The sequence below is a fragment of the Monodelphis domestica genome, chromosome 2, assembly GCF_027887165.1.
Source record: "Monodelphis domestica isolate mMonDom1 chromosome 2, mMonDom1.pri, whole genome shotgun sequence".
In the NCBI taxonomy this organism is placed as follows: Eukaryota; Metazoa; Chordata; class Mammalia; order Didelphimorphia; family Didelphidae; genus Monodelphis; species Monodelphis domestica.
In genome coordinates, this window is record NC_077228.1 from 331692655 (window position 1) to 331709060 (window position 16406).

At 34.7% G+C, this 16406-nt stretch overlaps 1 protein-coding gene across 1 annotated transcript; it reads left to right on the top strand.

Annotated features, from left to right (window-relative positions):
* Positions 1-586: 586 nt before the first annotated feature.
* LOC100022736 (olfactory receptor 14A2-like) lies at positions 587-1540 on the top strand. The gene has a single exon (XM_001374452.4). It carries the CDS (start codon positions 587-589, stop codon positions 1538-1540), a length of 954 nt encoding a protein of 317 aa, XP_001374489.3.
* Positions 1541-16406: the final 14866 nt, after the last annotated feature.

Sequence of the window (16406 nt, forward strand, 5' to 3'; positions counted from 1 at the left end):
GGACTTCTAAAAAACTAAAGAATTTTAAGCCCTATCAGTTTTGAGACAGAGAAAAATGAATATGCTTCTATGACAATTAAATAAAGATTTGCCTTAAGACTGGAAGGAGGCTGGATAAACATTTAAAGTGACCTTTGGAGACCTGTTTTAAAATATAAACTCTGAAGACTGATATGGGAACACTAGCAAAATCACTTAGATAGTCTGAACACCAATAATCTAGCTAACAATTGAGAGTAAGAACACAAATTATCTACTTCAAAGAGTAGTTGTCAGACATATATACAGCATAAAACAATTAATGTAGTAAGAGATGATTTTGTTATTCTTTTTCCAGTTGAGAATTAGATTATTAGTTTCATGTATGTTTTGAGGTTTACAAGAAAGCTTATATAATTTCATTCAATGCCTTCTTTTTTACAAATTAGTAAACTGAAATTGAGAGATAGTGAATTTCTCTAGATTACAAAGTTTTAAAGCAAGAACCCGAATTCAGATCTCCTGAAACCTAGATCATCATATGGTCTTCTCATTATTTGGGACCTGTTTTCTTTCTCTGTAGATAATAAACAGAATCTCTCAGAACATGAGTAACCTCACCAGCATGACAGAATTTCTCCTCATGGGCTTTTCCAATACCTGGGAGCTACAGGTCGTACATGCCACGTTCTTCTTGATGATCTACCTGATGGCTCTCATAGGGAATCTGATTATCTTCACCATCATCTCTCTAGATGTCCACCTCCACACCCCAATGTACTTCTTTCTGAAGAACTTGTCCTTTTTAGATCTCTGCCTCATTTCTGTTACTGTGCCTAAATCCATTGCAAACTCCTTGAGCCACAATTCCTCCATCTCTTACTTGGGATGTGTATTACAGCTCTTCTTAGTGATTTTATTTGCAGGATCAGAGATTTCAATCCTCACAGTGATGTCTTATGACCGGTATGTGGCTATCTGCCAGCCCCTGCACTATGAAACCATCATGATCAAAGGATCTTGTGTGAAAATGGCAGTGGCTTCCTGGTTCAGTGGAGGAGTGGTTGGGACCATGTACTCAGCTAGTACATTCTCTTTGCCCTTCTGTGGCTCTAGGGAGATCCATCAGTTCTTCTGTGATGTCCCTTCTTTGCTCAGGATTTCCTGCTCTGAAAAACATATTGTAGTTTATGTGAGTGTAGCTATTGGGCTGGGCTTAGGGATTTTCTGCTGTATTTATATCATTACCTCCTATGTCCACATCTTCTCAACTGTGCTGAAGATTCCAACAACACAAGGTCGATCTAAAGCTTTCTCTACTTGCCTACCTCATCTCATTGTTTTCATAGTTTTTATCATAACTGGGGCCATGGCTTATTTAAAACCACCTTTTGACTCTAACACAGTTCTGGATCTATTGTTGTCTATGTTCTATACAGTGGTGCCTCCAACTTTGAACCCTGTTATTTATAGCCTGAGGAACAAGGATATGAAGACTTCTATCAATAAACTTATAGCCTGGAAACACTCATCAGAGGGATTAATGAAATTTTTTCCATGATTGTATCCCTGCTTTTTAACAACTCTTTTCTGCTTTTTGTGTTTAGTAAAAAAAAATGTCATTTATATGCCCAAGTCTGGAATATCACATTTAAATGGAGACTTCAAAGGCCAAGAATATACTAATAATCATGATTTTCCAAAGTACATACTCTAAATAAATGAGCAAAATTATAATAATACTTCATATTTCCATAATGCTTTACATATTTTCAATTATTTAACACAGAACCTGGCATACAGTAAGCATTAAAAATGTTTGCTAACCATAATTTTCACATTGCTAAGTTTGATCTCAACAATGCCCCTAAATGGTAGTTATGAAAGCTATTATAAATATCATTTTACTGTTAAAGAATGTAAATTTCAGAGAAATAAAGGGATTTGGTCAAGCTCTCCTGCAAGTTGAGGAGTTGGAGCTCATAACCATATTCTTTTTCTAAGTTTAATTTCTTTTATCTTAGACCATGTAGGAAATTTTAAATAAACACTCAATGTAAAATATTATGTTAACATGTCAGTTTCTATATATTGTTACATTTTATTTTCTTTATACATCTAAAACATAATCATAGAAAAGTAGTATTGAAGCCATCTCATGAAATTTGTATCTTATATTTCATCTAAAATAATCATAACAATACCTCATTCTACCTGCACCAAAGTCCTACCATAATGAAACATGATAAAGACAGAATACATCAAAGGTATGTATATATGTACATAGATAGGTATACATATGAATACACACAAATATCCATCAAATATCCATATTGACACTATCTACCAAGATGTTGATCTATTTACTATAAAATCTGAAATGTAGCTCATTTGGGCTTGTTGTATTAGGGGACAAGGGAAGTAGATAACAAACAAATAACTGAGAAGTGTGTACACTAATCATATGGTTCTTTGATGTAAAAGTCCCATTTTGTAAGTAAAAATAATGTTAGTCTGGTTCATTGCATAATATAATTTCTGAAAGCTCAATACACATGTGAAAAATGTTACCTCTGCCTATCAAGTTGATTAGTGCATATCTTCCCTCTTTAGAAAATTTGGACAACAAATTTCTTTCTCTAGCCTTGTAATATGTCTCCTATTCTCTTTAATCTTTCTCATACATTCCTTCCAGTTAGAGACTCAAAATTTTTTATCAATTGCTGTATAAGTATATATAAATCAAATCTAAAATATCTATAGTATCAAACTGCCTTGCATAAAGAAAATTCTTTGTAAGTGCTAATTAAATCAATCTTAGTAGAAGCATGATAGCCCCAAATGAGATAAACTAATTTACTATTTAAAGAGCTTTGACTTTATCTAAACATTCTAGAAAGCAACTTGGAGCTATGCAAGAAAAATTACAAAATTATTCTTGCCCTTTGATATAGTGATTCACTAATGACACTAAGAAAAGACCTCTGTATATAAAATTAATAGCATTGGGCGATAGAACCACCAAAAGCCACTGATTCAAGGTCCCACAAATTTGTGTTCCTAAAACTTTAGATGTCCTTTGAACATGGCTCCATTTAGTAACTTTAAAAAGTAAGATTGGCTTTTACAAATGAATATTTAATTCAAAAGAATACCAAGAACAAATATTGTAAACATGACCCACTCCCAAACATAGAAGGATTAATCCTCCCTATACTGCCTTTATTTAGGGAGAGGAAGGGAATAAGAATCAGCTATTAATTCATTTCCTATATAGAAGCAATCCCACTGAGCCCCAAATCCTGAACTTGTGGCCCAATATCTGGCCCAAAATCCTAGCTACAAGATTTATTTTCTGGTCATGGGGGAAATGTGACGTTTTGTTCAATAACCTCTCCCATGCTATGGATATGATTATTTTACCTTGGTGATCCCTAGCTTCTGACCTAGATATGATATATGCCCGTGACCTTCTCTGTGGTACTAATGACTGACTTGGCCCTTTTAGAAGTTATAGATGCAAAGTCTCTAAGTCAACCTAACACTTTTTTTTTCCCATATCTCTGGACCCTGCTCATTTGCTTATGAGTGAAATTTGCAATTTTAGGATAAAAATAATTTGATATGATTTCTCTACTAGATTTAATAAAATTTCATAATCACTACTCAATCTGGTGTTCTTCTTAGAACTTTGTAGAGTAATTGTAAGAAAATGTGGGATATATTGCTTCTTTCAACACTGCCCTCTTAATTAGTCCTCTCCCGGAGTTAGCATTGCTCTATTTAAATATCATTATTAGAGATTTTGAACAATTTTCATTTATTTGTTAAAAGTATGTAGTTATGATCAATTATCTTTTTTATACCCTATCTACTTGGGTGTTAGGAGAATGTCTCCTGTCCTTATATATTTGTATTAAATCCCTATATATTTTGGATTTCTGAATTTTATCAGAAATATTTTTTACAAATTTGCCCCATTCATGTTCCCTTTCTATGATAGCTGATTTTTTTTCTTTTTTTCTTTTAATCAGACTAAATTCTCCCATCTTATACTTTAACACAAATGGCTACATTGTAGGTTATGGACTATTTAGCAAAGACACACCTTTTTTAAAATAAAATTTTATTTTCCTTTGCTTTGTTTCTACTGATCAGAACCTCAGCGTCATTGGAGGGCAGCTGGGTATCTCAGTGGATTGAGAACCAGGTCTAAAGATGGGAGGCCCTGGGTTAAAATCTCATCTCAGAGACTTCCCAGCTGTGTGACCCTGGGCAAGTCACTTAACCCCCATTACCTAGCCCTTACTACTCTTCTGCCTTGGAACCAATATACCATATTGATTCCAAGATGGAAGGTAAGGGTTTAAAAAAAAAAAAGAACCTCAGGGTCATATAGTTTTTTTGAGGTAATAGAATACAAAGTGACAAAATAAGTCAATAGAGGAGGAGTGAAAGATGCCATAAATGTGAGTTAATTTTGATACTTAATGTATATGTATTTAAAGTCATAGCAATGAAAATATAGGAGAAACTAAATAAATTATAGAGAGAAATTAAATGAACATCAGGAGGAAATCAATAGTAAAACTATTCTAATGGGGTACCTCAAACTTCCCCTCTCAGAACTAGATAAATCTAACCTTAAAATGTAAGAAAGAAGTAAAAGAAGGAACTGAAACTTTAGACAAAAAATTATATTTAAAAACTCTTTAGAGAAAATTGAATGGGGATAAAAAGTCATATATCTTCTTTTCAGCAGCACATGGCACCTACAGAAAAACTGATACTGTGCTGGGACAAAAAAAAAAACCCTTCACAATCTAATGCAATAAAATAGAAAAAATAAAAGGATCCTTTACACATCATAATGCAATGAAAATTATAATCAACAAAGTTTCATGGAAAAAAAACAAATTAAAAATTGATTGGAAACTAAATAATCCAATAAAAAAGGAATGAGTCAAAGAATAAATTATAGAAACAATTTCATTAAAGAGAATGAGATGAAGGAAACAACATATTAAAATTCATAGGTTACAGCCAAAGCACTACTTAGGGGAAATTTGCCATTTCTGAATGCTTATAGCAATAAAATAGAGAAAATGCAGATCATTGTATTGGACATACAATTAAAAAAGGAGTATAAAAAGAACAAACTAAAAATCCCCAATTAAAGACTAATTTGAGAATCCCAAAAATCAAAGGAATTTTTTTAAAATTTATAGCAAGAAAACTATTAAACTAATAAATAGAACAAGGAGTTAATTTTATTTTTTTTAAAAGAACAAATAAAATCTATGGAGCATAGCTTTGTTTGACTTTTAAAAAGGAAAGAAGAAAATCAATTTACCAGTATCAAAAATTAAAACAGTGAATTCACAAGCAATGTGTAAATATTAAAATTAATATTCAATACTCTAAGTATTATTTTAATACTATTTATTAAAATCCAATTAGAATGAAGAGGAATTAAACAAAGCTCCAGGAAATGCCCCCCAAAATTCCCTACTTCCTGCTAGTCTGAGCCAGAGAGAGCCCGTGTGGGCAGAAATGGAAACTCCAAATTCCATCCATGTAAGGAGACACACAAACAGGAAAAGGATAGGGGGATTGTGGGAAATGTAGTCTCTAGGGTTCGAGATTCTAAATCAATACAAATGAAAAGGAAAATAAAGCAATTGTTAGGCAATGTTTTACCCAATTATATGACAAAAATCTGACAATCTAGGTGGAAAATAATATATAGATATAGATATATAAATTGTCCAATTAAAAAAAGAGGAAATAGAATGCATTAATAATCCAATATCAGGGAAAGAACTTGAACAAGCTATAGAAGAGCATTTTCTAAGAAAAAAACCCACAGGTCCAGATGGATTCTCAAGTGAATTCTATGAAACATTTAAAAAACAATTAATTCCAATATAAACTATTTGGTAAAATAGGAAAAGGAGTAGTACCAAATTCTTTTTATGACACAAATAAGGTAATTATACCTAAGCCAGGAAGGGCAACAACAGAAAAGGAAAATTACAGAGCAACTTCCTTAATGAATATTGATACAAAAATCTTAAATAATATACTAACAAAAAAAAAAACATAGCAATATATCTCAAGGCTCATTCACTATGACAGGGTAGGATTTAGACCAGGAATGCACACCTAGTTTTTATCAGGAAAACTATCAGATTATTTGGTTATATCAACAACAAACTAACATAAATCCCATGAGTATATCAATAGATGCCAAAAAAGAGGGCAGCTGGGTAACTCAATGCATTGTGAGCCAGTCCTAGAGATAAGAGGTCCTGCATTCAAATCTGGCCTCAGGTACTTCCTAGCTATGTAACCCTGAGCAATTCATGTAACCCCCACTGTCTATCCCTTATTGCTCTTCTGCCCTGGAACCAATTATTTTTATCATTATATTATAACATTTTATTATTATTATAAGATGGAAGGTGAGAGTTTCAAAAAAAGGTTTTAAATATAGATGCATAAAAAGCCTTTGACAAAATACAGCACACATCATGATTAAAAACACTAGAAATCTTAGAATAAAGGAGCCTTTCTTTTAAACAATAAGAAATATGTATCTAAAACCATCAGCAAATATTATCTGCAATGTGGTTAAGTTAGAAGCCTTCCAAATAAGATCAGGGGTAAAGCAAGGATATCCATTATCACTATTATTATTTAATATTGTACTAGAAATCCTAGCTTTAGCAATGAGAAGAAAAATTAATTGAAGGAATTAAAATAGGCAATGAAGAAACTAAACTCTCACCCTTTGTAGATGGCATAATTGTGTCCATAGAAAATCAACATAAAAAACTAATTGAAATAATTGATAACTCTAGGAAGTTGTAGGATACAAAGCAAACCCAGATAATAGCATTGATGAGCTAATATAATAAAAATGACAATCCTACCTAAACTAATTTGTTTATTGAGTGTTGTACACATCAAACTACCAAAAAGCATTTTATACAATTAGAAAAAAATTGTAACAAAGCTCATCTAAAAGAACAAAGGACTAAGAATATGAAGGGAGTTAATAAAAAAATGGGAAGTTTGAAAGCCTAGCAGTTTCAGATCTTAAACTGTACTACAAAGCATCATCATCTAAACAGCATAGTACTGGCTAAGAGATAGAAGAGGGATCAGAGGAATAGATTATGGATAAATGATCTCAGTAGGCTGTTGTTCAACAAACCCAAAGATCCCAGTTTTTGGAACAAGAACTCACTATCAGACAAAAACTGCTGGGAAAATTGGAAAACAGGAAGATGGCAGCTTAGCAAGCAGCAAAAGTTCAGACCTCGTGGAAGACCCTTCGTTAACGATACAGACTGAATGCTCCTAGGGCACTGAAATTCAATCAGAACAACAGGACAGAAGAGGGGAACCCTCCTTCTGGACTCAAATCAAAAGGTACTCTTCCCAAAAGCCAGGTTCCAGAATATTCAGGGCTAAGGGAAAGGCAGAGCGAAGATCCCAGGACCCCTCCCCACAACCCAGAGGGCTGAGCCCCCAGCAACAGCGGAAACCTCTGATCAGGCAAAGGTGCTGGTTTGCAGGGTCTACCTTGTGAGCAGCAGGGTGCCGGGCTTGGAGCATCCAGCTTGGACAGCGGGGAGGAAACTGGGGAAAAACAAGCCATGGCTGGGTCCCTCCATCTGGCTCCAGTCTCACCCTTGCCTCGGGCACATCCAGACCAATCCAGATGAACTAATCCCATCAGAACTCCTCAGAGTTTAGGGAGGTGGGCAAAGGCACTTGTGGACAGTGGAGAAGGAGCTGGAGAGAACTAGAGAGAGCCTGGGCGGCCCAGCCTTCCAGGAGTCTTCAGAACCCCAGTGCTTCATACCACATACAGCCCAACCCAAATGAACTCAATCCAATCAAAAACCTCCAGAGGACAGGGAAGCTAACATTCATCCCCTAGAGACTGTACCAAGAGATCTGACAAAGCTCCAAGAGGGGAGATTGACAGCCCCAAAACCAAAACAAAATGAGAGGAGCAAGAGCACAGCCAAGTACGGGAAGCAAAGAAGAAGTAACCTCTAACAAACAACAGAGAAAGAAGAAAGAAATTACAATAGACAGCTTCTGCACAGGTAATGAGCAAAGAGCAAATGAAACAGAGGGGGAGGGATCAGCAAAGGAAAAATCAGAAATCCCAGCGAATTGGATACAGGCTTTGGAAGAACTCAAAATGCAATTCAAAACACAATTAAGAGAGGCTGAAGACAATTGGGAAAAGAACTTAAAAACTAAGATAAGTCATCTGGAAACAGAAAATAGTGTCTTGAAAGCCAAAATCAATGAGCTGGAAAATAAGGCAAAGGAGATGAAAGAGGAGGCAAAGCAGATGAAAGATGAGGTGCAGAAGATGAAAGATGACCACCAAAGAAAATCAGACCAGAAGGAAAATGATGACCAAAAAACTAAGTATGAAATCCAGTCTTTAAGAACCAGAATACAACAACTTGAATCAAGCGAACTCACAAGGCAGCAAGACACTATAAAACAAATCCAAAAGAATGAAAAAATTGAGGAAAATATGAAGCATCTCATTTACAAAACAGAGGATTTAGAAAATTGTTCAAGGAGAGACAATTTAAGAATTATTGGCCTAACAGAAGACCATGACAAAAGAAAAAGCCTGGACATTATACTACAGGAAATTATTAAAGAGAACTGCCCTGAAATCCTTGAACAAGAGGGAAAAGTGGAGATTGATAGAATACACAGATCACCTCCTGTACTTAATCCCCAACTGACAACACCCAGGAATGTTATAGCCAAATTCAAGAACTATCAGACCAAAGAAAAGATATTACAAGCTGCCAAGAAGAAGTCATTCAGATACCAAGGAAACACAGTGAGGATAACTCAGGATCTGGATGCATCCACACTGAAAAAAAGAAAGGCATGGAATACGTTATTCTGGAAAGCAAGGAAATAAGATCTACAAAGAAGAATCAACTACCCAGCAAAACTGACTATATTCTTACAGGGGAAAGTATGGTCATTCAACAAAATAGAAGAATTTCAAGAATTCATAAAGACCAGACCTGAACAGAAAATTTGATGTCAAAGCACAGAACTCAAGAGAATCATCAAAAGGTAATTAAAAAAGAGGGGAAAAAAGAAAAAAAAAATTAAGAGACTCTATATTTTAAAATGATATGTATCCCTATGAGAAAAGAAGTCATTGGTAACTCTTAAAAACTGTTGTTATTAGCTGGGCAGCAAAAAGAAGTATACTTGGAGGGAACAGCAACAAACTGTATAGGATGAAAGGACAAGACATAAATAGGTATATAGATATATACATGCAAAAATACATACGCAAGTGTATGTTTATATATATATGTGTATATATATATATAACTAGAGCTTAAAATAGGTTAATAATAAAAGAAATGGAAAAAGAAACAAATGGGGGTAAATTTATATGTCATAAAGAAGCTCATGGTGGGAAGGGGAGAACATCAATACACTGGAAGGGTAAATAGGTCAGAGACAGGAAGGTCAGAGACAGGAAATACTCAACTTTTACGTGCTTTGAAAGTGACTCAGAGAGGGAAAAACAATCCAATCCATTGGGGGCAGAGAATAGATTTGCACCCTATAGGGGAGTAGAAGGGTAACAAATGGTCTGGTGGGGAGGGAAGCAGTACAAGAGAGGGAGGGAGTGGGGGTTAATTTTAGAAAGACTACAGGGAAAATAAGGGGGGGGAATAGGGAGGGGGGTAGAAAGGGAAGTAAAATAAGGGTGGGAACAAGGGGGACTATTCAAAAGCAAACATTGGTGTAGAAGGAAATAGTGAAAGAAGAAAAGGCAGGTAAAGGAGCAGAAATCAAAATGCTAGGAAATACACAGCTAGTAATCATAACTCTGAATGTGAATGGAATGAACTTGCCCATAAAACGCAAGCTAATACCAGAGTAGATTAGAGTCCAAAACCCTACCATATGCTGTCTACAAGAAACACATATGAGAAAGGTAGATACACATAGGGTGAAAGTAGGAGGGTGGAGCCAAATCTATTGGGCATCAACTGACAAAAAGAAGGCAGGAGTTGCAATCATGATATCTGACATGCCAAAGTAAAAATAAATCTAGTTAAAAGAGATAGGGAAGGTAATTACATCCTGATAAAAGGCAGTATAGACAGTGAGGAAATATCTGTACTCAACATGTATGCGCCAAATGGCATAGCATCCAAATTTCTAAAGGAGAAACTAGAGGAACTCAAGGACGAAATAGATAGAAAAACTATACTAATGGGAGATCTGAACCTTCCTCTATCCGAACTAGATAAATCAAACAAAAAAATAAATAAGAAAGAGGTAAGAGGAGTGAATGAAATCTTAGAAAAATTAGAGTTAGTAGACATGTGGAGAAAAATAAATAGGGACAAAAAGAAATATACCTGCTTTTCTGCAGCACATGGTACATTTACAAAAATTGACCAAGTATTAGGGCATAAAAACATTCCAAACAAGTGCAAAAGAGCAGAAATAATAAATGCAAATTTCTCAGATCACAATGCAATGAAAATAATAATTAGTAAGGGAACATGGAGAGGTAAATGGAAAATTAATTGGAAATTAAACAATACGATTCTCCAAAACCAGTTAGTTAAAGAACAAATCATAGAAACAATAACTTCATTGAAGAAAATGACAATGATGAGACATCCTTTCAAAACCTATGGGATGCAGCCAAAGCAGTACTCAGGGGGAAATTTATATCCTTGAGTTCATATATGAACAAATTAAGAAGGGCAGAGGTCAATGAATTGGGCATGCAAATTAAAAAATTAGAAAGTGAACAAATTAAAAATCCTCAGATGAAGACTAAATTAGAGATCTTAAAACTCAAAGGAGAAATTAGTAACATTGAAAGTCAAAGAACTATTGATTTAATAAATAAGACTAGAAGCTGGTACTTTGAAAAAAACAAATAAAATAGACAAAGTACTAGTCAGTCTAATTAAAAAAAGGAAAGAAATAAACCAAATTGACAGTATCCAAGATGAAAAAGGAGACCTCACTCTAATGAAGAGGAAATTAAGGCAATCATTAAAAACTACTATGCCCAACTATATGGCAACAAATATGGCAATCTAGGTGATATGGATGAATGCTTACAAAAATATAAACTGCCTAGACTAAAAGAGGAAGAAATAAATTACCTTAATAACCCCATTTTAGAAAAAGAAATTGAACAAGCCATCAAAGAACTCTCTAAAGAAAAATCCCCAGGTCCAAATGGATTCACAAATGAATTCTATCAAACATTCAAAGAAGAATTAATCCCAATATTAAACAAACTATTTGACAGAAAAGGCCAAGAAGGAGTTCTACCAAACTCATTCTACGACACAAACATGGTCCTGATCCCAAAGCCAGGCAGACCAAAAACAGAGAAAGAAAACTATAGACCAATCTCCCTATAGATGCAAAAATCCTAAATAGGATACTAGCAAAAAGACTCCAGCAAGTCATCACAAGGGTCATCCACTATGACCAGGCAGGATTCATACCAGGAATGCAAGGATGGTTCAATATTAGGAAAACCATCCACATAATTGACCATATTAACAAGCAAACTGACAAAAATCACGTGATTATCTCAATAGATGCAGAAAAAGCCTTTGATAAAATACAACACCCATTCCTATTGAAAACATTAGAAAGTATAGGAATAGAAGGGCCTTTCCTAAAAATAATAAACAGTATATATCTAAAACCATCAGCAAACATCATCTGCAATAGGGATGAACTAGAAGCCTTTCCAATAAGATCAGGAGTAAAACAAGGATATCCATTATCACCTCTATTATTTAACATTGTACTAGAAACACTAGCAGTAGCAATTAGAGAAGAAAAAGAAATTGAAGGTATTAAAATTGGCAATGAGGAGACCAAGCTATCACTCTTTGCAGACGATATGATGGTTTACTTAAGGAATCCTAGAGAATCAACCAAAAAGTTACTCAAAATAATCAACAACTTTAGCAAAGTTGCAGGATACAAAATAAACCCGCATAAGTCATCAGCATTTCTATATATCTCTAACCCGTTTCAGCAGCAAGAATTAGAAAGCGAAAGACCATTCAAAATCACCCTAGACAATATAAAACACTTAGGAATATATCTGCCAAGACAAACACAGGAACTATATGAACACAACTACAAAACACTTTCCACACAGCTAAAACTAGATCTAAACAATTGGAAAAACATCGATTCCTCATGGGTGGGACGAGCTAACATAATAAAAATGACAATCCTACCCAAATTAATTTACTTATTTAGTGCCATACCCATTGAACTACCAAAAAACTTCTTTACTGAATTAGAAAAAACCATAACTAAGTTCATTTGGAAGAACAAAATATCAAGGATATCCAGGGAAATCATGAAAAAAAATGCAAAGGAAGGAGGACTTGCATTCCCAGATCTCAAACTATACTATAAAGCAGTGGTTATCAAAACAATTTGGTACTGGATAAGAGACAGAAAGGAGGATCAGTGGAATAGACTTGGTGTCAATGATCTCAGCAAGACAGTCTATGAGAAACCCAAAGACCCCAGCTTTTGGGACAAAAATCCATTATTTGATAAAAACTGCTGGGAAAATTGGAAGACAGTATGGGAGAGATTAGGTTTGGATCAACACCTCACACCCTACAGCAAGATAAACTCAGAATGGGTGAATGACTTGAACATAAAGAAGGAAACTATAAGTAAATTAGGTGAACACAGATTTGTATACCTGTTAGACCTTTGGGAAGGGAAAATTTTAAAACCAAGCAAGACTTAGAAAGAGTCACAAAATGTAAAATAAATAATTTTGATTACATCAAGTTTAAAAGTTTTTGTACAAACAAAACCAATGTAACCAAACTGAGAAGCGAAGCAACAAATTGGGAAACAATCTTCATAAAAACCTCTGACAAAGGTTTAATTACTCATATTTATAAAGAGCTAAATCAATTGTACAAAAAATCAAGCCATTCTCCAATTGAAAAATGGGCAAGGAACATGAACAGGCAGTTCTCAGCCAAAGAAATCAAAACTATTAATAAGCACATGAAAAAGTGTTCTAAATCTCTTATATTCAGAGAGATGCAAATCAAAACAACTCTGAGGTATCACCTCACACCTAACAGATTGGCTAACATAACAGCAATGGAAAGTAATGAATGCTGGAGGGGATGTGGCAAAGTAGGGACATTCATTCATTGCTGGTGGAGTTGTGAACTGATCCAACCATTCTGGAGGGCAATTTGGAACTATGCCCAAAGGGCGACAAAAGAATATCTAACCTTTGATCCAGCCATAGCACTGCTGGGTCTGTACCCCAAAGAGATAATGGACAAAAAGACTTGTACAAAAATATTCATAGCTGCAGTCTTTGTGGTGGCCAAAAAATGGAAAACGAGGGGATGCCCATCAATTGGGGAATGGCTGAGCAAATTGTGGTATATGTTGGTGATGGAGTACTATTGTGCTAAAAAGAATAATAAAGTGGAGGAATTCCATGGAGACTGGGTCAACCTCCAGGAAGTGATGCAGAGCGAGAGGAGCAGAACCAGGAGAACATTGTACACAGAGACTAATACACTGTGGTATAATCGAACATAATGGACTTCTCCATTAGTGGCAGTGTAATGTCCCTGAACAATTTGCAGGGATCTAGGAGAAAAAAACACTATTCATAAGCAAAGGATAATATATGGGAGTAGAAACACCGAGGAAAAGCAACTGCCTGAATACAGAGGTTGAGGGGACATGACAGAGGAGAGACTCTAAATGAACACTCTAATGCAAATATTATCAACATAGCAATGGGTTCAAATCAAGAAAACATGTAATGCCCAGTGGATTTACGCGTCGGCTATGGTGGATGGGGGGGAGGAAAAGAAAATGATCTATGTCTTTAATGAATAATGCTTGGAAATGATCAAATAAAATATAAAAAAAAAGGAATTAAACTAAAAAAAAAAGATGATAGAAGGCAAAAATTTCCTGCTTCTGGTCTCAAATTAGATATCATCTGTTGTAGCTAAAATGAAACAAAAGACAGTAGTAGAGTGTCCTAGAAGAACACTGTTCTAGTGAAGGAACAGAAATAAAATTCATAGGTTAAAAAGTCTATTTTAAAATTCCCCAAATTAGGTAACAAAAAATTAATTGGAGATCATGATTTAAGAAGAAAAAATTTAGGGGATGGCTGGGTAGCTCAGTGGACTGAGAGCCAGGTCCAGAGATGGGAGGTCCTAGGTTCAAATATGGCCTCAGATACTTCCCAGCTGTGTGACCCTAGGCAAGTCACTTAAAAAAAAAGAAGAAAAATTTACCTCATATCTAAGATCAAACCATTTTGGCATAAAAATCCATAAGAGGAATAAAACTATTGGTGAGAATGAAAATGTAACAGAAGATCTAAAAATAATGGACTGTATGAGGAAGCATTATAAATGAAGAAAGTAACTCATGTATGGAAATCAAGGTTATAGAGGCAGAAAATTAATTGAAAGTATTTGGTTTGGGGTCAGTTAGGGAGCTCAGTGAATTGAGATCCAGGCCTAGGGACCAGAGGGTCCTAAGGTTCAAATCTGGCCTCAGATATTCCTAGATGTGTGAGTCTAGACAAATCACTTAATCCCCATTACCCTGCCCTAGCCCTTCTTCTGCCTTGGAATCAATATTGATTCCAAGACAGAAGGTAAGTTTTCATTTGTTTTTTTAAAAGAGCATTTGTTGAAGATCAATGAAGGAATTAATGGCAATTATGTGGAGAGAGTTTGTTTAAATTATCTATACAAAAAGAGAAAAGTAAAAAGAAATTCAAGAATTCATGACAAACCTGAAATGGAAGTACTAATTGGTAGTGATGGAGGAACTTTAATTGATAAGACATCAGATGAAGTATTCTACTTCTGTCAAAAGCAACTGACTTCTTCACACATATTAGTAAATGTTTTCAAGGTACTAGGGACTTGGTTGGGCACTGAAAAATACAAAGAAAGAATTAGTGCAAAATTATTAAAATTAAACTTTGTTGGCAATATGAAATATGGGTAAGATAATTTTTCTAAGTTTGGGCTCCTAAGAAATACAGGAAAATATATTTTGTTTCCCATTTTCCTTAATGGGGTTATTGGTAAGGTTTTTGTTGGGAGAGGGTAGATAAGTTTGTTTCTCTATGGGACAGAAATTTTTTTTCTAAATTAAAATGAAAGATTAAATTCGATGCAATGGACATTGATGCATTTATGTTGTTTTCAGTATAATTCATAGATATGGAAATCAGAGCCCTCAAGTGTCCCTATCTCCCAGAACCCAGCTAATAAGATGGCTGTAGACTTTATGGTCTGAACTATTCAGGGTCTTAGGGGATGTGACACTTGGAACATCTCTAGTTTTATTATCCTGAAAAATCTCAATCAAATTAGAGCTTGTACCTCTAAAATAAAATGAAATGATGCAAACATCTGGTAAATGATACATCAGAGGAAGAACTGATTAGTTTCCAAGAAACTTGATTCTACACAGGTACTTTAAATGCTAGAGTCAAAGTTTAGGCAGAGTCATCATAGCTAAGCATACACATCTGTAGTTAATTATGTTGGGACCAGAAATTGGAATAAAGTTAAGCAGAATTTTTTGTTACATCATCATGCCATCACTGGTGCCTGAATCTCCCCTTCTCAGATTGGGAAAAGTAAAGTCAGTTTAGGGATAATTATGAGGCAAATTGCTGCACTATTAGGGCTAGCTATTAGAGGTTCTAATGAATACAAAGAATAGATTTAATAAAAATAAGTCATGTGAAAAATGTGAGTATTCTAGTTCAAATACAGAAATTTTAATTGAAATTATGATGCTTGAGTTCAATATTTGGAATTTCAAAAGTCCTTTATAGTAACAAAAGACAATAGCTCTTCTCAAATTCATCCCACCCAAACCTGTTTCTATGCATTTGTTAATATAATATATAGAATATATGCTGACATTAACACAATTTTCTGTTTGTTGAACTCCTATATACCCTCTAAGAACCTACTGCAATATCTAAAACGGGTGAAACTGTCATCTTGTCTGTCAGAAGTAAACTCTCTTTCTCATACACCTCTGAGCTCTGTTTTCCTCTGCATTTATGTTTCTATTTCTGCATCATAATTATTTAGATATATTTCTTATCTCTTCCAAAGAAGGTACATTTGATTCTCCTAAATGGAAATAACCCAAATTTTTTATCTGTGTCTAGAATATAGGCTTACACAGGACCGAAGGCTGATTAATAATGCTTGCTCAAGTATATTTTTAATCTAGTCTTCTTCTTAATACCTTTGCCCCTCCCAGTTGCAAAAGTCTAGTTCTGAGTGGACTTCCTT

Excerpts from the sequence above, each read along its gene's own strand:
- LOC100022736 (XM_001374452.4), top strand. The coding sequence starts at position 587 with ATGAGTAACCTCACCAGCATGACAGAATTTCTCCTCATGGGCTTTTCC.